Source organism: Pelophylax lessonae (assembly GCF_965119305.1).
Source record: "Pelophylax lessonae genome assembly, chromosome: 8".
NCBI lineage: Eukaryota > Metazoa > Chordata > Amphibia > Anura > Ranidae > Pelophylax > Pelophylax lessonae.
Window position 1 is genome coordinate 110,112,426 of NC_138775.1, and position 26,327 is coordinate 110,138,752.

Genomic DNA, 26,327 nt, shown 5'->3' on the forward strand with positions numbered 1-26,327 from the left:
TAAAACGGCAGTTTGTTTTAAGTAATTCTGTTTTTTTTACTAGGTATAGAGACGTCTAAGGCTTTTAATTTGGAATAATTCATTTTAAACTTAGAGACATAACCAAAGACATCAAAAGCTCTCAGCAGGTTGTGAATGGTCATGTGTGAATGAGTTTTAAAAAACAGCAGATCATCTGCATAAGCAGCTACCTTGTATGTCTTGTCACCTACTGTCAGGCCCTGTATGGAGGGTTTTGCTCTGAGCTTTTTAAAAAATGGCTCAAGTGTCAGTATAAATAGTAGTGGTGACAAGGGACATCCCTGTTGGGTGCCATTCTTTATAAGCACTGGGTCGGAAAAAGAGTTTTTTACTTTTATTTTGGTTGTGGGGTTCTTATAAAAGCTGCTATCCATCCCAACATGTTAGAGGCTAGTCCAATGTGTCTGCAGGTCGCCATCATAAAATCCCAGGCTATTTGGTCGAAGGCCTTCTCCGCATCAGTGGACAGGAGGAGACCCTCGACTTTTCGCAAGTGGGCATAGTGTATATATGTTTTAATTACATTATCTTCGGCTTCACGTCCAGGCATAAAACCTGATTGGTCAGTGTCAATTAGATTAGAGAGAAATGGTTTATAGTGGTCTGCTAATATCTTGGCTAGGAGTTTAAGGTCTAAGTTTAAGAGGGAGATGGGCCGATAACTAGTGCAATCCGTTGGATCATTCCCAGGTTTGGGGATCACAGTTGTGTGAGCTTGTAGGAAGGTCGTTGATACCTTGTCGGTGTCAGTTAGGGAGTTTAGCGCCTGGACAAGGGGTGTCTTTAGTAATTCAGAGTAAGTCTTATAGTACTGTGAGGGGAAACCCTCCAGCCCCGGACTTTTATTTGGTTTCAGGTCTTTTATAGCTGTTAACAACTCCTCCTCCATTATTGGTTCCTCCAAGGCCAACGATTCGCTTTGGGTAAGTGTAGGGAGTTGACTCTGACTGAGATAGTCATTAAGTATAGACGTTCTGTCTCCCTTTAATCCTTGAGGTCTATGTTGTGGGGGTAAATTATATAAACTGGAGTAAATGTCATGGAACTGTGATGCTATTCTTTCTGTAGCCTGTTCTAATTTGCCTTAGATGTTTAGTTTTAGCTTCTAGAAGTTGTTGAAGTTATTTATGTGTTTCAATTAGAGATGTGGCATATTGCCTTGATAAGGATTCCTTATGCGATTGTTCTAGTTTTGCAATAATGTTGGAGAGTTCCCATATTTTTTTTTCCCTCTCCCTTTTACGTTGTGCTCCTAGTTTTATTAATTCGCCTCGGGTGACACTTTTGTGTGCCTCCCACCATGTCGGAGGGGAGACTTCTGCAGTGGAATTTAGCTGAAAGTAGGTTTTTAGATGGTTGGCTATAATCTCATGAGAGGAAGGGTCCGCAATAAGCAAAGCATTTAGTCACTAGGGATGATCGAACTTTTGAAAAGTTTGGTTCGACCAGAACACCCGAACTTCCCGAAAGTTCGGCCCGGATTTCAGAACCCCATTGAAATCAATGGGACCCTAACTTCGGTAATCAGAAAACACCATTTTGAAGCCCTAAAACCCAATAAATGCCCCTAAAAAGTGTCTAGGGCTCTGGGTCATGCCCCAGGGACTATTAATCACACAAAAAAAAAGTTCTTAAAAATTGTCATTTTTGATAGAGAGCCAATTATTGAAAAAATTATTGAAAAAAAAAAAGAGATTTCTTTGGATTTAGTGTCTGGGGGGTCTAAAAAGTGTACCTGTGAAGTTTCAGCTCTGTAGCATGTCCAGAACCAGAAAAAAAAGTTTGTTTGTATTAGAATTAATATAGAACAGGGATATGGCTCCGCTATTTTCACACCTTGCCAGTTTAGTAGCAGGCGTTTTTTTTGGGCATTTTTTGGGGGTCTTTGGAGGCAGGCATAACATCAGAACTTCTGTGTAAGGGTATATATACACACACACATGTATGTATATATACACATACACATATATAGGTGTGAAAGTAGCAGAACACTATGCTTGCGCTAATGAAATAATTAACACCCATATGGCTTCTCTCCTATCACCAAATGGAAGAGCACAAAAAGCCGCACAACCGGTTGAAGATGCAAAAAGTTAAAATCCTAATTTATTTTGCAGGCAAAAAGATAAAATCATCCAAGATGAAACCAAAACAGTCGGAGACATGGGGGGGAAAAAGGGGGAGCACGGCGGTTGACGCGTTTCACGGAGTCTTCCGCTTAGTCGTAACCATGCTGTACAATACAAGACACTGCTATATATAGAGGAAAAGGCATTTCAAATAACATGTACCTCCCAGAATGTGCTTGATTGAGCCCACACAGCTGCAGATACTAAATCCCAATTAAGGGCACACAAACAGCCCAGCAGGAATTGTATGTTTGTTTTTGCTTCACCTTTTGTCCAAAAACGCATAGCAAAAAAGTTCTATAAATGCATATGCGAAAAAGCTTTCAATAAAAATAAGGAAAAAACAGTAGTGATAATATAAAAAGACAGCTGGTAGAAGCCAAAAAATGAACAAAAACAAAGTAAAGGGAAAAAAGAAAAAAGAAAAACGAAGGGAAAAAAACGAAGGGAAAAAAAAAAAAAAGGGGGGAAAAAAGAAAAAAACAAGAAAAAGAAAAAAGAAAAGAAAGACAAAGAAAAAGAAAACAGTAAAACGGAAGCATATAGATGTGTTCATACCCAGATGGAACTATGGTATAAAAAGAAATGGTGTATAATATAGTCATGAAGAGCATATATGTGTAAATATATAAGTGGTACACATAAAAATAATAAATGTGTAACCACAAACACATACATCACGTCCATATAGCATATGAAACAAATAGATAAATGGGGGGGGGGGGGGAATTGTACACATATGTAATAGGTATGAGCACAACCCCCAAAAACGTATAACCCCATCCATTGAGTGGTATATCTGCAACTGTGTTCACATACATAGGGCAATCCACCCAATCGAAAGAATATAAAAATAACCAAAGAGATATGTAAGAACACTAAACATTACCATAAAAATAATAATAAATACATAAATGCATAAACATAGAAGTCCTGTGTGTCTTTATCAGCATAATGGTATTATTATCCCCTATAAAGATATAAAAATAGGGACATTTAAATGGATATATACCCAAGACATTGGTAACGTCTCAGGCATATCCCACATCGATCTAACAAAAAAAAATATATATATATATATATATATGCTTACGTGTACATGTCGACTTAGATCATACTGAACACAGAGTATAGCATGCACATGTGTGAACCACCGTGCATATAGCACAATCAATATCCATAAAGGAATCAGCCACACATTGCATAAATATATAGCCATGGAGGCAAGCCGAACGGAACAACATGCATATATATCGAAGAACACATGCATTCCAAAAAAAAAAAGATGCAGAGACCGAAATGGGACAAAAGGGAAGGAGAAATGAGAAAAAAAAAAAAAAGAGAGAAAAGAAGAAACAAAGAAACACTAGAGGCCCGTACACACGTACCGATCGTCGGCATACAAACGTCGGTGGACGAAGGATCTGCCGATTGTACGCGTGTTAGTATGGTGCCTCCGACAGATGTCTGCGCACAATCCGCGGACAAAAGTCTTTCTTGCAAACATGAAAATTTTTGTCTGCGGACACCAGAACGGACGATTGTTCGCCTGTCAGTACAGAATTCGGCCGACAGACCGCAGATTTGCAAGACTGGGCATGCTCAGAAAATTAAAAACACAGGGAAAGTTAACCATTACATGACATCACTTCTGCAGTCAGCTGAAGTCTGCAGACAAAATTCTTGTGCTGTCCTTGTGCTGTCTTTGCACTTTTCAACAGACACCGACATCCCGGGGAGAAAAGAGGAACATTTGTATGCCGACCATCGGTACGTGTGTACGGGGCTTAAGACATAGAATGGTCAATCAAAGAAACATGTACCATGTATGCGTATGGGATACAGGTAGCCCTCTCTGTATGTATAGTTAAATGTATGTACCCACGAATAGATACATGAATCATAACTGGGAATAAAAGTGAGTAACATCCCATTCAAAGTTTAAACCGCCAGGTAAGCGGGTCTGGAGTTTATGAATCCAGAAAACCTCCCGCTTACACAGAAGGCGGAACACATCGCCCCCTCTTACAGGAGCAACCACACGTTCGATCACTTGGACCGATATCAAAGACAGATCACCATCATGTTCTGAATTAAAATGTCGGGCCACATTCGTGGATTTCCTCAATCTGACATCACTAAGGTGTTCCCTAAATCTGTCTTTAAGTTTTCGTGTGGTGCGACCCACATATTGTACAAAACATTCTCTGCAAGTAATGAGATAAATAAGGTATGTAGTGTTACAATTAAAAAACCTGTTGATTTTGTATGTTTTGTTCTCAATAGAGGATTGAAAGTTAACACCCCCTAGAATATGGGGACATGTGATGCAGTCCTTAGCCCCACATCGGAAATTACCTTTCAGATGCAACCATGTTTCTGATGTATTTTTAATTGTAGTGCTAAACAGACTTGGGGATAACTGGTTTCCCAGTGTTTTTGCCCTCTTGGCGACAATATTCACTCCTCCCTCTAAGATCCTGGCACAGTCCTTATCACCATACAGAATGGGAATATGTTTATTGATAATTTGTTTGATCCTGTTAAATTCCAAACTGTATGGGATGGTGAGATTAATGGAGCCATTATTGCCAGAAGTCTTAGATTCATTGAAATGTCTCTTTGGTGTAAAGAGGCTTTTCCTGTCCCTATTAAGGGCAATAGAGTATGCCCTGTCAAGGGTCCATTTTGGATAACCCCTAGCCAAAAAGCGTCTATACAAAAGTGCTGACTCTTTATTGAAAACGTCCAAGTCACTGCATATCCTTCTGATACGAAGGAATTGACCTACCGGTATACCCTTTCGAGTATGAAATGGGTGACTGGAGTCAGCATGTAACAAATTGTTACCAGCTGAGGGTTTCCTATATAGGCTAGTGACCACCTGATTTTGTCGATGCTCAAGGGTAACATCTAGGAAATCAATCCTATCAACATTCTCTCCTATCACACCTATATGTGTGTATGTGTATACATACATATAAGTGTGTGTGTATATATACCCCTATACAGAATTTCAGATGTTTTGCCTGCCTCCAAAGACCCCCAAAAAATGCCCCAAAAAAAAAAACGCCTGCTGCAAAAACACACCTGGGCGTTTTTGTAGCTGGCGTTTTTTGGGCGTCTTTGGAGGCAGGTATACCATCTGAACTTCTGTGTAGGGGTATATATACACACACACATGTATGTATATATACACATACACATATATAGGTGTGAAAGTAGCAGAACACTATGCTTGCGCTAATGAAATAATTAACACCCATATGGCTTCTCTGCTATAACACCTATATATGTATATGTGTATAAATACATATAAGTGTATGGGTATATATACCCTATACAGAATTTCAGATGTTTTGCCTGCCTCCAAAGACCCCAAAAAAATGCCCAAAAAAAAACTTCTGCTGCAAAAACACACCTGGACGTTTTTGTAGCTGGCGTTTTTTTGGGCGTTTTTTGGGCGTCTTTGGAGGCAGGCATAACATCTGAACTTCTGTGTAGGGGTATATATACACACACACACACATGTATGTATATATACACATATATAGGTGTGAAAGTAGCAGAACACTATGCTTGCGCTAATGAAATAATTAACACCCATATGGCTTCTCTGCTATAACACCTATATATGTGTATGTGTATAAATACATATAAGTGTGTGTGTGTGTATATATACCCCTATACAGAATTTCAGATGTTTTGCCTGCCTCCAAAGACCCCCAAAAAATTCCCCAAAAAATCGCCAGTTACAAAAATGCTCAGGTGTGTTTTTGCAGCAGGCGTTTTTATTGGGCATTTTTCTTTTCACCGTTCGATCATCCCTATTAGTCACCAGTTGAAGGCTTTGGTTTGTGGTTGTTTGTGCAATGTTATGGAAGTTGGGGCGTGATCCCAGATGATTTGTGAGCCAATTGAGGCGTGTTTGACACAAAAAGGATCACTTTGTGATATAAATAGACAGTCAATCTGTGAATATCTATTGTGAGGAATAGAATAATACGTGAAATTTTTGCTTGAGTTGTTTAACCACTTGCCGACCGCCGCAAGTACATATACTGCGGCGGTCAGCCCCGGCCAGGCAAAGTGACGTACCAGTACGTCACTAGCCTGTCACTCGCTTGTGAGCCAATAGTGGGCGAGCGCGCGCCCGCCCCCGCTCGTTCCCTAACAAGTCAGTGTGTGTGACCGGCAGACCCGATGTCCGCCGGTCACTCGCAATCGTTCGCCGGGAAGGGAGAAAGGCAGGCGGCTAATGTAAACAAGCCGCCTGTCATTCTCCCCTGTGTAAAAATGGAGATCAGACAGTTCTACTATGTAGGACCGTTGATCTCTGTTTTTACACTAGTAGCCATGTCCAATCACAGTTAGAAACACGCCCCTAGGACACACTTAACCCCTCCCTCTCCAATACAGTTAACTCCTTCCCTGCCAGTGTCATTTTTACAGTAACAGTGCATATGTATAGCACTGATTACTGCAGTAATGTCACTGGTAACCCCAAAAGTGTCAAAAATGTCAGTCAAGGGTCTGATCTGTCCGCCACAATGTCGCAGTCCCGCAAAAAAATCGCAGATCGCTGCTATTACTCGTTAAAAAAAACAACAAAAATGACAAAAATCTTTCCCTTTGTTAGTAAACGCGATAACTTTTGCCCAAACCAATCAAAATACGCTTTTTGCAATTTTTTTTACCAAACATATGTAGCATAAAACAAATTGGCCGAAAATTGGGGAATTTCATATAAAAAAATGTGAAAAATATTGTTATTTTTGCAAAATTGACACTCTTTTTTTTGTTTATAGCGCGTGATCAAAAAAATCACACAGGGGATCAAATACCACCAAAAGAAAGCTCTGTTTGTGAGAAAAAAAGGACATCAAATTTGTTTAGGTACAGCATCGCAGGACCGCGCAATTGTCCGTTAAAGTCACGCAGTGCCGAATCGCAAAATACCCCCTGGTCAGGAAGGGGGTAAAATCTTCCGGGGCTTAAGTGGTTAAAGCTCTCTAAGAGTCTATCACCAAGAGGGATCCAAGCATAGACTTGATGCTTTTAAGGGTCCTATATTTAATACTTGATTTCCCAGACAAGGTGTATGTCCATTAAGGGATTGAAGGGTACATTAAAATCCCCACCAAGCAGGATACGACCCGAGGCAAACCCAGAGAGCTCATGTACCATCTTTTACAAAAGGAGGCGTGGGATCTATTAGAGAAATAAACATTAACTAAAGTTGTAGGGACCCCAGCATAGGTTCCTTTGAGAAATAAGTATCTGCCTTTTGGGTCTGCCAAATGTTGTTCAACTTTAAAGTTAGCAGTTTTACTTGTTAGTATTGTCACACTTTTTTTTTTGGAAAGTGGGTTACTGACATGTTATGCTTCTGGGAAGTAAGATGACTTGAGCTTGGGAATTTGGTTAGTTTTGAAGTGTGTTTACTGAAGAAAAGTGAAGTGAATGCTAACTTCTTTCAGTTCTCTTAATATTGTCGACCTCTTCTCTGGGACATTAAGGCCCTGTATATTATACAAGAGCACAGTGAGATGTTTACCAAGCAGTGGCGGTTCTACATTAAATTGCTCCCCGGGCAAGACTCCCTCCCGGCGCCCCCCCCCCCCCCCAAAAAAAAAAATAACATGACAACATAACAATAAATGCAGAGTGCCACAGCATTGCCCCCAATAAATGCAGAGTGCCACAGCAATGCCCCCAATAAAAGCAGAGTGCCACAGCAATGCCCCCAATAAATGCAGAGTGCCACAGCAATGCCCCCAATAAATGCAGAGTGCCACAGCAATGCCCCCAATAAATGCAGAATGCCACAGCAATGCCCCCAATAAATGCAGAGTGCCACAGCAATGCCCCCAACAAATGCAGAATGCCACAGCATTGTTGCCCTCAATAAATGAAGAGTGCCACAGCATTGTTGCCCCCAATAAATGCAGAGTGCCACAGAATTGTTGCCCCCAATAAATGCAGAGTGCCACAGCATTGTTGCCCCCAATAAATGCAGAGTGCCACAGCATTGTTGCCCCCAATAAATGCATTGCCCCTTTTCAATGCAGAGCGCCACAGCACTGCTCCCTTTAATGCAGAGTGCCACAGCAATGCCCCCTTTAATGCAGAGCGCCACAGAAATGCCCCTTTTCAACGCAGAGCGCCACAGCAATGCCCCTTTAATGCAGAGCGCCACAGCAATGCCCCCTTTCAATGCAGAGCGCCACAGCAATGCCCCCTTTAATGCAGAGCGCCACAGCAACGCCCCCTTTCAATGTAGAGATGCCACAGCAATGCCCCATTTAATGCAGAGTGCCACAGCAATGCCCCCTTTCAATGTAGAGATGCCACAGCAATGCCCCCTTTCAATGCAGAGCGCCACAGCAATGCCCCCTTTAATGCAGAGTGCCACAGCAATGCCCCCTTTTAATGTAGAGATGCCACAGCAATGCCCCCTTTCAATGCAGAGCGCCACAGCAATGCCCCCTTTAATGCAGAGCGCCACAGCAATGCCCCCTTTAATGCAGAGCGCCACAGCAATGCCCCCTTTCAAAGCAGAGCGCCACAGCAATGCCCCCTTTCAAAGCAGAGCGCCACAGCAATGCCCCCTTTAATGCAGAGCGCCACAGCAATGCCCCCTTTCAATGCAGAGCGCCACAGCAATGCCCCCTTTCAATGTAGAGATGCCACAGCAATGCCCCCTTTCAATGCAGAGCACCACAGCAATGCCCCCTTTAATGCAGAGCGCCACAGCAATGCCCCCTTTCAATGTAGAGATGCCACAGCAATGCCCCCTTTCAATGCAGAGCACCACAGCAATGCCCCCTTTAATGCAGAGCGCCACAGCAATGCCCCCTCTAATGCAGAGCGCCACAGCAATGCCCCCTTTAATGCAGAGCGCCACAGCAATGCCCCCTTTCAATGCAGAGCGCCACAGCAATGCCCCCTTTAATGCAGAGCGCCACAGCAATGCCCCCTTTCAATGTAGAGATGCCACAGCATTGCCCCCTTTAATGCAGAGCACCACAGCATTGCCCCCTTTCAATGTGGAGATGCCACAGCATTGCCCCCTTTCAATGTGGAGATGCCACAGCATTGCCCCCTTTCAATGTGGAGATGCCATGCCAGAGTGCCAATTTTCAATGCAGAGCGCCAGCGTCCGTGCACAGCACTTACCTCCCTTCTCTTCACGTCTCTTCAGTCCTCCCGCGGCGCCTCCTTCTTGGCCAATGGCATGGGGTTTGCCTTTCGGCCAATCAGGAAGCGGGAGGACCCGCTCCCTGATTCGCCAGGAGGAGGATCAGTGTGACAATAGCGAATTTTCATTCGCTATTGTTACACAATGGGCGGGCTCGGGGGGGGGGGGGGGGAGCAATGCTCTGCTCCTCGGCTCGGCTCGGAGTCGGCTGCGGCGGTTTTAGGCATGGGCGAACGGGGCTCGGGCGGTCCGGTACCATTTGATCCACGGACCGGTACCGGTCCGCGGCCCGGGCATGCCGTCCCCCACGTGTTATGAAAAAATGCCGCCCAGGGCGGCTGCCCCGTTCGCCCGTGCCTAAAACCGCCACTGTTACCAAGTGTACTGTAGGCCATTTTGTGTGATGTGATTGAAATCTTTGTTTAAGTATGTAATTCCAACTATACTTGTCCTTGCACAGATTGAGAAAAGAATCAGAGTAAGATCAGAAAAAAAATAAGAAGGAGAAGAGGAAGTAAAGGTGTGAAAAATCAGAGACAATAATGATAATTATCATTATCAAGTTTGGAGTAGATATCAATGGGATAAACTACCCTAAATCAAAATATGTTATAAGGTATATGTATGTGTGGACTGTTCCTCGCCCTCAAATGTATGGGGAAGAATCCACTTGTGTGGTTAATGGGAGGTTTGCAACCAGGAAGGCAAGATTAGATTTGTGTGGAAACACTTAGCTCCCTGTGGAGACAGAACGCCGGTCTGCCGATGTAAACACGGCAGAGCGCTGTTCTGTCAGTGATGAACACAGGGATCCTGTGTTCCTCCTATTTAGACACAGGTCTCTGTGTTCATCCAGCAAGTCCATCCCCCACACAGTTTGAAAGCACCCCCTAGGGACACATTTAACCCTTTCTTCGCCCCTGGCGTTAACCCCTTCCCTGCCAGTGTCATTAGTACAGTAACAGTGCATATTTTTAGCACTGATTACAGTAATAATGCCACTGGTCCCCCCAAAGTGTCACAAATGTCAGTTAGGTGTCCGATCTGTCTGCCACAATGTCGCAGTCCCGCTAAAAATCCCTGATCACCGCTATTACTAATAAAAAAATAAATAAAAATGACATTAATCTTTCCCCTAGTTTGTAGAAGCGATAACTTTTGCGCAAACCAATCAATATAAATTCATTGGGATTTTTTTTTTACCAAAAATATGTAGCAGAATACATATTGGCATAAAATGATGAAAAGATTTGATTTAAAAAAAAATTTTATTGGGAATATTTTATAGCAGAAAATAAAAAATATTGTTTTTTTTTTTCCAGAATTGTCGCGCTTTCTTTGTTTATTAGAGCAAAAAATACAAATTGCACAGGTGATCAAGTACCACCAAAAGAAAACTCTTTTGTGGGTAAAAAAGGACATCAGTTTTATTTGGGTACAGCATCACATGACTGCGCAATTGTTAATTAAAGTAAAGCAGTGCCATATCGCAAAAAATGGCCTGGTCGTTAAGAGGGTAAAACCTTCCAAAAGTGGTTAAACTGCGTAAAGGTTTCTTTACCGTCAAAGCGGTAAGGATGTGGAATTCTCTTCCACAAGCAGTGGTATCAGCAGGAAGCATCAATAGTTTAAAAAAACTATTAGATGGGCACCTTAACAACCACAACTTTATCAGTGAGTGATCAGTACAGTGATCAGTATATCAATATAGATCACTCATATTGTTAATTCAGAAAAGGAAGGGGACGGTAAATTACATATTTACCGGCCCCTTTCCCCGCTCTCAATCCTGACACATACCGCAGCAATCGGTGGGAGAGGTGAGAGGGAGGAGGCTGGCAGCACTGTGGGGGAGAGAAAAAAGACAAAACAGACAAAGGCAGCAGAAAGAAAGGACAGAAGTGGAGAGCGGCATTTACTAGAACTGATCGCCATCAGCTATATTTCCCTTCTGCAGCCACTGAATCTGACTTTCAGTGACTACAGGAGAAAAATACAGCCAATCAGTTCTAGCAAATGCCGCCCCACCACCTCCCCCTATCAAGGTCTGACTTCAAGGTAGTAGGCTGAATCCCCAGGGTCCAGATCATGGCTCCCCTGCGATCAGCGATAGTGCGGGCTCACAGAGCAGCCAGTGATGTGAATTCAACTCAGCAGGGTCAGTCCAGCCCGATCCAACCTCCCAAATCCCAGCTATTGTCGGCACTGCAGACAAATTTGGCGCCCCCCTCAAGTTGGTGCCTGGGGCATGTGCCCCCCCCCCTTAGTTTCAGCCCTGCTGCTTACACATTCCAACCGCAGCCAGCTGTACACATCACGCTCTCCTGGAGGCTTCCTGTGTATGTGAACTGTCAGCGCGTATGTGATCAAATATAGCAGCAGCTGGATTAGGTCCAGGGCTGCTGCCATATCTACCCTATCAGCTTAAGCTCCTATTAAGGGCGGTGAGAGGATTTTGGTGCACATTACCTTGATTGATAAGCTCTGATTTATCTTTGTTTGTGAGTGCATTTTTATCTAGTTTTTTTTTTTTTTTTATACAAATATGAAGGGTATTGCACCAGAACCTGTGCGCTCATCACTTCTGTTTGTATGCTTACTATTACTTAGTGGTTTCTAGTTCTACCATCACCCCTGCTGAAGGGTTGAACATAAATAAAAAATTGGTGTATTAAAAATAAAAGAAGTTTAATGAAATTCTGAAAAATATTCAGTTTGGGATTGTTATTTGAGTGAAATTACCACCAAAATGGAATAATAACATCATGCTAACAACAATATAAAAGTCAAAACTAAGAATATTAAAGTCCGCTTCCAGCTCAGAGCAAAATTCATCTACAAAAAAAAAATCTATATATCCTATTCCCCCAAAACATAGAGGAAATGGGGAAATATTGAATTTAACAACCTTTTTGTATAGCCACCTTATGTAAGACCATACAGGATGATTAGTAGCGAGGACTTCCCTGTTAAAGGGAATTTCCTTATGATTAGAAGATGACCAAACCTAGGCAAATATCAGAGCTCACTTTCTGAACAATTTTATGTGTGAATAACACACATTTTCAAAACGATTACCATGTGTTGATCTGCGACAATTTTCACATTGTTCACATATCATTAAAAAATGTGAAATACTGAATCAAATGATAGGGAACCAGTCTGCACCACTGCCAATTAGTGATGTAAAGCTGGGAGAATTGTTTTTAAATTTGGTCTCCAAGTCACTTTTTGATGATCATCCAAAAATGCATGTATTTTTGGTAATACATTGTGGTTATTACTGACCTTGGAGCATGTATTTCCACATAATTTTTAGGAACATATCCTTCATTTCCCTTAAGTTCTGCTTTAACCCAGCTATCTTCTGTACCAAGAATCTGTGGAAGAAAAAAAAAATAATTAGCCACCATTTTTATATTTGGCTTCCTATAGTATTGTAGTATATACACTTGTCATCTATACTAATGAAGCTAGGTGTTTGCAAAACATAGTATGTATATTGGGAAGATCAAATTTCCCACCAACATTGTCAATGGCTTTGGAAATATCTGACAACATATAGTCTCTTCTAAGAAACAGCAAATGTTCTCAGGAAATACCTGTATGAGAAAAAGTCTAATAAATATATTAAAAATGTGCTTATTGTCAAAATAAAAATGTACATGTGATACCCTAAAGTTAACCCTTAAAAAAGAGCCGTTATGGGAAGCAATGCCATTATGGGAACCAAGAGTGCATGTGTGTATGAACAAAGAGGGGGGTTCTTTAGGAGCTTGTAATTTTTTCTACCATTCTTTAAACCCCTTTAATATGACAGAAATGTAATTTTTGCCCACAGCCCAAGGCATGCAGTACAAACTTAGTTTAGCTGTCCTGGAGGAGGTATGATGTCTTTCTCTACCTCCACTGAATCAAAATGTTATAGCTAAAGTTTTCTTTTCTGTCAAGCAGCAGGAAGCATAAGAGTAGACAATGAACACAAAAAATCCAGTGCTTTCCTTACAGCAACAGACCATACAATCAGTCGATGCTTAGGTGATGTTATACTACTAATACAAAACTACTGTATTAGATAACTGAGCATGCCAAAACAAATCTACCATTTGTCTTTGGAAACTTGTCTGTCAAATATGTGACTAGAGTTGAGCGGACACCTGGATGTCCGTGTTCGGCGGGTTCGGCCGAACTTGAAAAAAAAGTCCGGGTCCGTGTCCCGGACATTTTTTTCCGAACTTTACCCGGACACCGAACCCCATTGAAGTCAATGGGGACCCAAACTTTCAGGCACTAAAATGGCTCTAAAACACCAATGGAAAGGGCTAGAGTGCTGCAAATGGCAGCAAAACCTAGTTAAGAGCATGGCAAGTGCTCTGCAAACAAATGTGGATAGGGAAATAAATTAAAACAACAAAAAAAAAACAGAAAAATAAAACAATGTTCTTCATCTGTGAAGGACAAGGCCCATATGGAGTAGGAGGGAGGTTGAGGTGGTGGTGGATGTGGCGGTGTCATAGGCGTGTGCACAGGGTGTGCCGGGTGTGCCTGGGCACACCCTAATCACCTAGGGCACATTAGCATTATCGCTCTGTTTGCCAGTGAGGAGATGGGAACGATCTCCCTCGGACCTGCTCTGCCATAAGAGAAGTGCCACACACTTCTATTTCACTTTGCCAGCAGGGAGAGTAATGTACCGGGGCCATATACATGTAGGCAAACACATGCATGTGTATTTAAACTTTGGGGTGCACACCCTAATGCAATAGGCTGCGCACACCTATGGGTGGTGTAGGTGGAAGCGGCGGTGGAGGAGGACGAGGTAGCCAACACTGCTTTTTTTCAGTCATTTTAAAGAGGGTACACCCCAAAAGAGTGAGAAAGATCAAAAATAGAACAATGGCTGGGTAAGGTCGGTATCCATCTCTATTCTGCACAAGGTACGGAAAAGTCCTGTGGGATCCATGCCTGGTTCATTTTAATGAAAGTGAGCTTGTCCACATTGTCTCTGGACAGGCGGCTGCGCTTGTCTGTGATAACGCCCCCAGCCGTGCTAAATACACATTCAGATAATACACTGGCTGAAGGGCACGCCAGCACCTCCAAGGCGTAAAGGGCAAGCTCAGGCCATGTGCCCAATTTGGAGACCCAGAAGTTGAAGGGGGCAGACCCGTCATTCACTACATGTAGGCGTGTGCACACATACTGCTCCACCATGTTGCTGAAATGCTGCCTCCTGCTAAGATGTTCCATATGAGCTGCTGGGGCTGCTGTTTGTTGTGGCGTGCTGACAAAGCTTTTCCTCATTACGGCCATGCTAACCCTGCCTTCTGAGGTGCTGGTGGTACCCTGGTTGCGTTGGCGACCTCTTCCTCCTCCTCCTCTGCCTTGGCCTTGTGCTTCCACTGTGGCCCCACTGTCAGGTGGGAATGCCAGCAGCATCGCGTCTACCAGCGTGCGCTTGTACTCACGCATCTTGCGATCGCGCTCCAGTGAGTGAATTAAGGACGGTACGTTGTCCTTGTAACGGGGATCCAGCAGCGTGGCCACCCAGTAATCAGCACAAGTTAGAATGTGGGCAACTCGGCGGTCGTTGTGGAGACACTGCAGCATGTAATCGCTCATGTGTGCCAGGCTGCCCAGAGGCAACAAAAGGCTGTCCTCTGTGGGAGGTGTATCGTCTGTGTCCTCTGTATCCCCCCAGCCACGCACCAGTGATGGCCATGAGCTGGCCTGGGTGCCACCCTGCTGTGAACATGGTTCCATCTCCTCCTCCATCTCCTCCTCCTCATCCTCCTCATCCTCCAGAACTGTGCCCCTGCTGGACAATTGTGTCCCTGGCGTTTGTGGGTGCAGGAACCCACCCTCGGAGCCACTTGCAAATGACTGCCCTGAAAGCCTTGGAAATGTTACCTCTTCATCCTCCTCCTCCTCCTCCTCATCCTGTGCCACATCCTCTTCCATCATCGCCCGAATTGTTTTTTGAAGGAGGCATAGAAGTGGGATAGTTAAGCTGACAACGGCGTCATCGGCACTGGCCATGTTGGTGGAGTACTCAAAACAGCGCAACAAGGCACACAGGTCTCGCATGGAGGCCCAGTTATTGGTGGTGAAGTGGTGCTGTTCCGCAGAGCGACTCACGCGTGCGTGCTGCAGCTGAAACTCCACTATGGCCTGCTGCTGCTCGCACAGTCTTTCCAGCATGTGCAAGGTGGAGTTCCACCTTGTGGGCACGTCACATATGAGGCGGTGAGCGGGAAGGCCGAAGTTACGCTGCAGCGCTGACAGGCGAGCAGCAGCAGGGTGAGAACGCCAAAAGTGCGCACAGACGGCCCGCACTTTCTGCAGCAGCTCTGACATATCGGGGTAATTTTTAAGGAATCTCTGCACCACCAAATTCAGCACATGCGCCAGGCAAGGGATGTGCGTCAATCCGGCTAGGCCCAGAGCTGCTATGAGATTTCGCCCGTTATCGCACACCACCAGGCCGGGCTTGAGGCTCGCTGGCAGCAACCACTCATTTGTCTGCTGTTCCATGCTCCTCCATTACTCCTGCGCAGTGTGTGGTTTTTCCCCCAAACAGGCAAGTTTTAAAACTGCCTGCTGTCGTTTACCCCTGGCTGTGCTGAAGTTGGTGGTGAAGGTGTTACGCTGACCGGATGAGGAGGCGGTAGAGAATGAGGAAGCGGAGTAGGAGGAGTTAGGAACAGGAGGCAAACTGAAGCACCCTGCAATCCTCTGTGGTGGAAGGACATGCGCCAAATTGCTATCCGCCTCAGGCCCATCCGCCACTGCATTTACCCAGTGTGCCGTTAGGGAGATATAACGCCCCTGACCGTGCTTACTGGTCCACGTATCGGTAGTTAGGTGGACCTTGGCACAGATGGCATTGCGCAGTGCACACCTGATTTTTTCCCCCACTTGGTTGTGCAGGGAAGGGATGGCTTGCCTGGAAAAGTAGTGGCGGCTGGGCACGTCGTACTGTGGGACAGCCAACGACATAAGGCTTTTAAAACTGTGCGTCTCCACCAGACGGAATGGCGGCATTTCAAAGGCCAAGAATTTTGAAATGCTGGCATTCAGGGCCAGGGATCGCGGGTGGGTAGGGGGGTACTTCCTCTTCCTCTGAAGTGTTTGGGAGATGGAAAGCTGAACGCTTCCACGGGACATTGTGGAGATGGTTGGTGACCCAGGTGGTGGTGTTGCTGACAGATCGTCTGTTTGCGGTGTGGCAGGTGCCGGTATCACTACAGAGGTGGATGGAGAGGCCGAGACTGCAGCAGAAGAGGAAGCAGGAGGAGCCAGAGACCTTTCTTGGTTTTGAAGGTGTCTACTCCACTGCAGCTCGTGCTTTGCACTTAGATGCCTGATCATGCAGGTTGTGCTCAGGTTGAGAAGGTTTATGCCTCGCTTCAGGCTCTGATTGCACAGGGTGCAAACCACTCGTGTCCTGTCATCAGCACATTTTCTGAAGAACTTCCACGCTAGAGAACTCCTTTGAGCTGGCTTTGGTGCGCTCGGTCCCTTGCTGCGTTGGGCAGTAGCAGGCGTAGTGTCTAGGGCATGGCCGCTCCGCTTCTGCAACCTGCTCCCTCTTCTGCTGTGCTGGTGGCTCTGTGCGACCACCGCCTCTTCCTCCAAACTACTCAGGTCACCTGCATGACCTTCATTCCATGTGGGGTCGAGGACCTCATTGTCCTCCACATCATCTTCCACCCAGTCTTCACCCCTGCCCTCCTTGTCGGTCTCCACAATTCTGAGTGCCGCAGCAGTTGGCATCTGCGTTTCGTCATCATCGGAGACGTGCTGCGATGGTCCTTCCATGTACTCATCTTGAGAAATAAGTGGTTGGGCATCACTGCACTCAATCTCTTCCACTTCTGGGGCAGGGCTAGGTGGATGGCCCTGGGAAACCCTGCTGACAGAGTCATCAAAAAGAAGAAGAGACTGCTGCATGACTTGGGGCTCAGACTGCTTGCCTGATTTGTAAGGGGGTGAGGTGAAAGACGGTTGGACATTGGCTGCAGGTGCCAACTCTGACCTTTCTGCAGTAGACTGGGTGGGAGACAATGTGAAGGAACTGGAGGCACTGTCAGCAACCCAATCTACTATCGCCTGTACTTCTTCTGGCCTCATCACTTCTAGAGGTGCATGATGCCCTACCAAAGACTGCTGCAGGTTCTGTTGCCTTCTCACACTTGAGGAAGGTGTTTCACTTGTGCGTGTAGCTGGCACAGATCGACCACGTCCTCTCCTTGCAACAGGAGCTCTACCAGCAGCACCACAACCCAGGCCACGGCCCCTATTTGACGGTCTCCTCATATTTCTGTAATTTATGATCTTGCCCTAGAAAGGTGTTTATTGAATAGCGGAACAAAACAACAACAGTATCGCACGGGTGTATCTCACAGTCAAATATGCAAACTATGCCGCAATTTAATTTTTTTTACCCCCAAAAGGGTGTTTATTAAATAGCGGAATAGAAAAACAGTATACAAATACAACGGGTGTATCTCAGTCAAATATGCAAAGTATGACGCAAATTAATTTTTTTTCACCCCAAAAGGGTGTATATTGAATTGCGGAATAGGAAAAATTTTATAAAACGGTGTATCTCACACGTACAAACACAGACTAGGCCCCGATTACAATTTTTTGTACCCTAAAGGCAGGATGAGGATGAGGAAGAGGAGTTGGAGGAGTTCGGAACAGGAGGCAAACTGAAGCGCCCTGCAATCCTCAGCGGTGGAAGGAGATGCGCCAAACAAATTTAAAAAGGTGTATCTCACATGTACCGATACAGACTATGCCGTAATTTAATTTTTTACACTCAAACAGGGTGTATATTGAATAGCGGAATAGAAAAAATTTTATAAAACGGTGTATCTCACACGTACAAACACAGACTAGGCCCTGATTACAATTTTTTGTACCCTAAAGGCAGGATGAGGATGAGGAGTAGGAGGAGTTCGGAACAGGAGGCAAACTGAAGCACCCTGCAATCCTCGGCGGTGGAAGATGCGCCCCAAAAGATTGGAAGGTGTATCTCACACGTACCGATACAGACTATGCCGCAATTTAATTCTTTTTACCCCAAAGGGTGTAGATTGAATAGCGGAATAGAAAAAAATTTATAAAACGGTGTATCTCACACGTACAAACACAGACTAGGCCCCGATTACAATTTTTTGTACCCTAAAGGCAGGATGAGGATGAGGAGTAGGAGGAGTTCGGAACAGGAGGCAAACTGAAGCACCCTGCAATCCTCGGCGGTGAAAGATGCGCCCCAAAAGATTGGAAGGTGTATCTCACACGTACCGATACAGACTATGCCGCAATTTAATTATTTTTACCCCAAAGGGTGTAGATTGGATAGCGGAATAGAAAAAATTGTATAAAACGGTGTATCTCACACGTACAAACACAGACTAGGCCCTGATTACAATTTTTTTGTACCCTAAAGGCAGGATGAGGATGAGGATGAGGAGTAGGAGGAGTTCGGAACAGGAGGCAAACTGAAGCACCCTGCAATCCTCGGCGGTGGAAGATGCGCTCCAAAAGATTGGAAGGTGTATCTCACACGTACCGATACAGACTATGCCGCAATTTAATTCTTTTTATCCCAAAGGGTGTAGATTGAATAGCGGAATAGAAAATTTTTTATAAAACGGTGTATCTCACACGTACAAACACAGACTAGGCCCCGATTACAATTTTTTGTACCCTAAAGGCAGGATGAGGATGAGGAGTAGGAGGAGTTCGGAACAGGAGGCAAACGGAAGCACCCTGCAATCCTCTGTGGTGGAAGATGCTCCCCAAAATATTGGAAGGTGTATCTCACACGTACCGATACAGACTATGCCGCAATTTAATTCTTTTTACCCCTAGGGTGTAGATTGAATAGCGGAATAGAAAATATGATATCAAAAGGTGTATCTATCTCACACGTACAGACCCAGACTAGGCCCTGATTACTATTTTTTGTCCCCTAAAGGCAGGATGAGGAGTAGGAGGAGTTCGGAACAGGCCGGAGGCAAACTGAAGCACCCTGCAATCCTCGGCGGTATAAGATGCGCCCCAAAAATTGGAAAGGTGTATCTCACACGTACCGATACAGACTATGCCACAATTTAATTATTTTTACCCCAAGGGTGTAGATTGAATAGCGGAATAGAAAATATGATATCAAAAGGTGTATCTATCTCACACGTACATACCCAGACTAACCCCCGATTACTATTTTTTGTACCCTAAAGGCAGGATGAGGAGTAGGAGGAGTTCGGAACAGGCAGGAGGCAAACTTAAGCACCCTGCAATCCTCGCCGGTATAAGATGCGCCCCAAAAATTGGAAAGGTGTATCTCACACATACCGATACAGACTATCCCGCAATTTAATTCTTTTTACCCCAAAGGGTGTAGATTGAATAGCGGAATAGAAAATATGATATCAAAAGGTGTATCTATCTCACACGTACAGACCCAGACTAGGCCCTGATTACTATTTTTTGTACCCTAAAGGCAGGATGAGGTGTAGGAGGAGTTCGGAACAGGCAGGAGGCAAACTGAAGCACAATGCAATCCTCGGCGGTATAAGATGCGCCCCAAAAATTGGAAAGGTGTATCTCACACGTACCGATACAGACTATCCCGCAATTTCATTCTTTTTCCCCAAGGGTGTAGATTGAATAGCGGAATAGAAAATATGATATCAAAAGGTGTATCTATCTCACACGTACAGACCCAGACTAGGCCCTGATTACTATTTTTTGTAGCCTAAAGGCAGGATGAGGAGTAGGAGGAGTTCGGAACAGGCAGGAGGCAAACTGAAGCACCCTGCAATCCTCGCCGGTATAAGATGCGCCCCAAAAATTGGAAAGGTGTATCTCACACATACCGATACAGACTATCCCACAATTTAATTCTTTTTACCCCAAAGGGTGTACATTGAATAGCGGAATAGAAAATATAATATAAAATTGGTGATTTTTCAATAGCACATGTGAACACAGCAGTGTCTTATGTCAGTCAGCTCTGCTGCAGGCTATGAAGGGAAGAAAAAAAAAAGAAAATTCCCCTTTAAGTTTGTAATTTTTAAATTGATTAGTACAGACTATGCTACAATTTAATTTTTTTAACCCAAAAGGGTGTATATTGAATAGTGGAATAGAAAAAAGTGTATAAAATTGAAAATCATCACTCAATAATAGCACATGTGAACACAGCAGTGTATTATCACAGTCAGCAGCACTGAAGCAAAAACGCTGCACACAACTGACTGATAAAAATTGATTTTTTTCTCCCTCCTCCTCAGCGGGCAAAAAGATTGTGTTCACTGCACCACCCCACACACAGCAAAATCGATGTAGAACACTGACCCTGCCTATTCTCCAGCCTCACCCTAAAATGATCGATAAGATCGTTCACTGGCACTGCACAACCAACCCCCCACACAGCAAAATCGATGTATAACACTGACCCTGCCTATTCTCCAGCCTCGCCCTAAAATGCCCTAATAACTCGCCCTGCCTGCAGCACTCCGACCTGTCCCTGCATTCTTTTCAGACACAATACAATTTTTCACTGTCTGTCCCTAATCAGCAGCCAGCATGTATGATGTGTGCTCTCTCCCTAAACTACAGCAGAATGGCGCAGCGCGCTTGGGCTCTCGAACTTATAAAGACATGGTCACATGCTTCAGATGGCAAATCACAGCTACTAATACATTAGTAGGCATGGCTGGGATGGCTTAAGGCACACCAGTTAAACGCTTGTTGATTGGCTGTTGAAAGCCCGCCATTAAAATTACATACAAACCCGGAAATAAAATGACCGAACACGGATTTTAAACCCGAACATACAGTAAAGTTTTCGGGTCCATGTTCGGGTAACAAAAATCCAATTATTAGGTATGAACCCAAATAATACAGTCCGTGTTCGCTCGACACTATATGTGACCCAATGAAGAAAAAGGCCAAAATCTAAGTGTGTTATGAAAACCAGGACCAAAAACCCAACGTGCTTTACAGGATATAGCCATGGACTGCACCGACATTGTTCCAAACAAAAGAGATATATAAGTCTACAGAAAAGGAAGAGCTAGGGTGGGGAAACATAGACATAAACACTCAAATGTAAAAAGAGTTGAAATTGAAGCACTACACCACTGCTAAGAGGTCCAGATACAACTTTATTCTAATAAAGGTCAGGGTTACAATTCAAAAAGCAGCCAATGTGTTTTGGGGGTCTAAGTGCCCCCTTCATCAGGGCTTGAATGGCAACAAAGTGAACAAACCAGAAGTGACCTGGACCTACAATGGTTGCCAAACGAGCTTTGAATTCACACCAGAAAAAAAAACATTGTAGGTCCAGGTCACTTCTGGTTTGTACACTTTTTTGCCAGTCAAGCTCTCATGAAAAGGACACTTAGATCCCCAAAACATGTTGCCTGATTTTTTAATTGTACCCCTGACCTTTCGTTTCAATCGTTTTTACTGAAAAATGTTCAAATACAGTACAAAAAGACAAAAAGGAAAGAAAGGAACCTGCCACTACAGGATATACAACAGAAAGGACAATAGAAACAACAGAAACAGCAAGGTTATGTACCTCGCAGGGTGGAGAAGTTGTTCATAGCTACATTAATAAACTGTACATGAAGGGAAATGGAGAATAAAGTATTGCAATCATCAGGTCTTGTTTATAAACCATAGTGTCCATGGAAGCCATGCTAATAGTTTTTCAAAAGTATAATGTGAGTTGGCCGTTAATAATGGTTCAGAGAGGTTTTGTTCTATCACTCTCTTCCAATGTTTTGTTAATTACAAGTCTGGCAGCCAGAAAGATACTGGATATTGCTTTCCGAAAATTATAAAGGATTGTCATCTATACCTATATTCAGAATTGCCAGGGCTGGTTTGGGATCGTTTAAGATTCCTGAGATATTGGAGAGAAGGTGGAACACACTCCCCTAGAAGCTTTGTATATAAAAGATATGTAGTAGGTTGCCAGTTAGGCCACATTCATGCCAGCAAAGGGGAGACTTTGTTGTGAAGAATCGGGTTATGCGGTTGGGAAGAAAGGTACCTAGTCACTAATTTTTGTGTCAATTCCCAGTGGTTTGCGCAATGTGATATTTTATAGGAGTGTTGGAGAGCATTACACCATTGTTAAGTTGTAAAGATCTCTTGCAGGTCCCTCTCCATGCTAGTCATTTTGGAAAAGGACAATTTGTCTTGGAACATGTTATAAAAAAATATATACCCTTTTGCCCATTGGTCGTGCCTTGGTAGAAATTCCAAACCCCTGAGTGGATGAAAATAGGATGGAGGAGAGTGGATGTCAAAAAAGTGGCAAATGCTAAAAAGTTGGAAGGACTTGATCTTGGATATGTTATATTCCTTGTTCAATGAGTCTATGCTCTTTAGCTTGCCATCAACATAGAAATCAGAAATCCAGCGTTGATTATAGCGAGACCAATCTAGTTGTTTTAGATGAGGCATAAGCCCCTTTAAATACAGAAAGGGGGATTTGAATTTCACTAGTTTGCTTAGAATGTTTCAGGGAGTTTTAGAGTGCCCTCCATGCCAGCAGGGAGGCCACGATGGCGGGGGGCAGGGCATTGGTAGCAGTAGGGACCGATTAGTCCGCCAACAAGAAGAAAGTGTTAATAGCGACAAGTGTGTGTGACCCTCAGAAAACTTATACACCTGACCAATTACATGGTGTGATATCAGCTATACCATATCTGAGGTATAAAAATCAAATATAAAAATGTATGAAACATTTTTTCTATATACAAAGTTATGTGCTATGATCCAGTGTTGGGTGCTTATTGATTTTTTTATCTCAGATATGGTATGGCTGATATCACACCTTGTAATTGGTCAGGTGTATAAGTTTTCTGAGGGTCACACACACTTGTCGCTATTAACACTTTCTTCTTTGTACACATGTGATGATTACATCATTAATTAGATACCAATAGCATGTTGTCATAGTAAGTAGTAACATCCAGCAGCGCCAGACCCAGCATTTCTCTTCAGGTATAAATCTTTGCCAGGGGCTAAATCAGTTTCTATGTCCATCCACAGGGTATCTATAGGAGAGTCGAACCAGTGGCGCATGTGGTCTAGTAGGGTTGCCTGATAGTAGTCTTCAATATCTACTAGTCCAATCCCGCCAACTAGTTTGTGTTTAATCAGCTGATCGTAGGAACAAAGTGAAGTGAAGTGAGTTAATAATTGAAGATTTGAGTGGAAAGGTAAGGTACAAAATAAATAAAGAATCTGTTTTAGAAAAATCATTTTGAAGGAGGCCAATCTGCCTGTCAATGATAATTCAAAGTGGAAGAGGTGTTTAACCTCCGTTTCAAGCTTAGCAATTAGGGGTTTGAAATTAGCCTCAGCCAATGAAGTAAATTTCTGGGTTAGATTAATATAGATATAATAAGTTGAGCTAAAGTTCAATAATGTAACAAATGAATGTCCATATATAAGTCCAAAAAATATAAACGGTGATTTGTGGAAACAAAAAGAGATCACTCCAAGGCTCCCAATGGTATTGTGCTTACCAGAAAGACAAATTAATTTAGCAGGGAATCCAAAACAGGAATCTTGATGCCTTAGCCAAAGAAAATGGTACAAAATAAATAAAGAATCTGTTTTAGAATAATCATTTTGAAGGAGGCCAATCTGCCTGTTCATGATAATTCAAAGTGGAAGAGGTGTTTAACCTCCGTTTCAAGCTTAGCAATTAGGGGTTTGAAATTAGCCTCAGCCAATGAAGTAAATTTCGGGGTTAGATTAACCCTCCTCTTGTGTTAGGGTCAGAACTGACCCGTTTTCAGGTTTTGAATGTCTAGAAGTATCACATAAATTTGTTTATTGCATCAAGATTTTTTTACTTAGTCAGGAACCTCTATTTAAACAATGTAATAGAAAAATAATCCTTTTCACTAAATTATAAAATACTGTGGTGAAAATTAAGACGTTCATGGTGTTAGGGTCAATTCTGACCCAGTTATAATATAGGATTTTAGGACACTAATAAGTGCCAAAACTGAAATCCTGTTTTGGATCCCCTGCTAAATTAATTTGTCTTTCTGGTAAGCACAATACCATTGGGAGCCTTGGAGTGATCACTTTTTGTTTCCACACATCACCGTTTATATTTTTTGGACCTATATATGGACATTCATTTGTTACATTATTGAACTTTAGCGCGACTTATTATATCTATACTTTATTTTGGGTGTGGTCACACTTGAAGTTGCTGCTTCACATTCTGTTTCCCATTAGCGCGGTTACTACATTTCTTTTAAATTTAGGGGTTAGATTAATGCCTAGATATGGGATACTGGCTGATTTCCAAGAATATGGCAGTTCTTGCATTAGATGTTTTTGGGTTTTTGTCCTAATTCCGAAGTTAAGGATGGTTGATTTGGAAAAATCTACTTTATCGTATGAAATTTCACTAAGGTTCAAGAAGAATTTATGGTCCTGTGGGAGGGATGTGGCCAGGTTTGTCATGATGAAGATCACATCATCCACAAATAGGTTGATTACGTGGTCTGGTCTGAAACAGAAAATTGGTAGTCAAGGGATCAGTGTGAATGATTCCGCAAGTGGCTCAATCATGAGGTTGAATATTAGCGGTGATAAAGGGCAGCCCTGTCTTGTGCCATTTATAATGAAAAATGACTTAGACAGGAGTTTTGACATGTGATGTGGGGCACAAATATAGCGACAATATTGCTGAAAGTATGGGGCCCTGAAGCCACATTTTTGGAGGACTTGAGCCATATACCCCCAATGGACCCTGTTGAATGCCTTCTCTGCATCTATAGAGAGAACCAGAGAAGACGTGCAAAACCTTTCTGCGTGATGTATGATGTTAATTATGCATCTAGTGGCGTCTGGTGCCTTTCTGCCCTTGACAAACCCCATCTGGTCTGGTTGTATTAAAGAGGGGACAATATGTATTAGCCTAGTAGCAAGTAATTTGGCAAACACTTTAATGTCAGAGTTCAATAATTAAAAGGGTCTAAAATTGGCCGGGGTGTTTAGGTCTTTCCCCGTTTTGGGTAGTGCGACAATGTGTGCTCTCAGCATCTCTTGTGGAAAGGAGGTTTGAGATTGGGTTGCCCTGAATACTCTCGACATGTAAGGGGCCAGGGTATTTCCAAAAAGTTGACAATATTCGTTGGTCAGTCCATTTGGTCCCGGGGATTTATTTGCAGGCAAGGATTTTATCACTTTGATTATTTCCGTTGTGGCGAAGGGGGCATTAAGAGACTCCAACTGTTCAGAAGTCGGGAAGGGTACATTTATAGGAGACAGAAAAGCTGTGAAAGTGGAATCTGAAGGTTGGGGGTGGATGGATCTTCTTTTAAATTGTAAAGAGAGCTATAGGCATCAGCTATGGATTGAGGGTTATATAAAATTTGATTGGTGTTTGGGTGCTTGATCTGTGAGACTTTACTCTTGATATGCTGTGCCTTCAACCTGTTTGCCAAAGATGTGCCTGTCTTGTTGTTGTGGACATAAAATTGTACTTTCAGGAATCCCATATGTTTGTCATGTTGGAGTTGCAGTAACTCGCTAAGTTCTAAGCGCAGCGAGTCGGAGGTCTCTTTCGTGGGTTTGGATTTATTTTTAGTCTCTAGGTCATGTATAGATTTCAGTAGAAGGTTGTAGCGCGAGTTAAAATCGCGCTTGGCACGGACACAGAGTTTCAATATGATACCCCACATAAAAGCCTTATGGGCACTCCATAGTGTAAAGTCATTGACTTCAATAGTGTCATTCAAGTTAAAGTAATCCCTAAGATGCAGAGAGAGCAATTCACTGTTGCCAGGGTATTGAAGAACTCTATTATTGCATCTCCAAACACTAACTGGGGGGCATGTATACTTTTCCACCAGAGAGATAGAAATAGGGGCGTAAGACCACGTAATATCTGGAATAGTGGAAAAGGATAC

The 26,327-nt window shown here is 43.4% G+C and overlaps 1 protein-coding gene across 1 annotated transcript in view; it reads right to left on the reverse strand.

The window, feature by feature from the left end:
• Positions 1-26,327, reverse strand: part of GRAP2 (GRB2 related adaptor protein 2) — a gene marked incomplete at both ends in the record, with an annotated part of 647,324 nt that overhangs the window by 321,518 nt on the left and 299,479 nt on the right. The window contains one exon of the mRNA XM_082265225.1: positions 12,640-12,731. Coding sequence (XP_082121351.1) covers positions 12,640-12,731 — 92 coding nt within the window. The remainder of the gene's footprint in view (positions 1-12,639; positions 12,732-26,327) is intronic.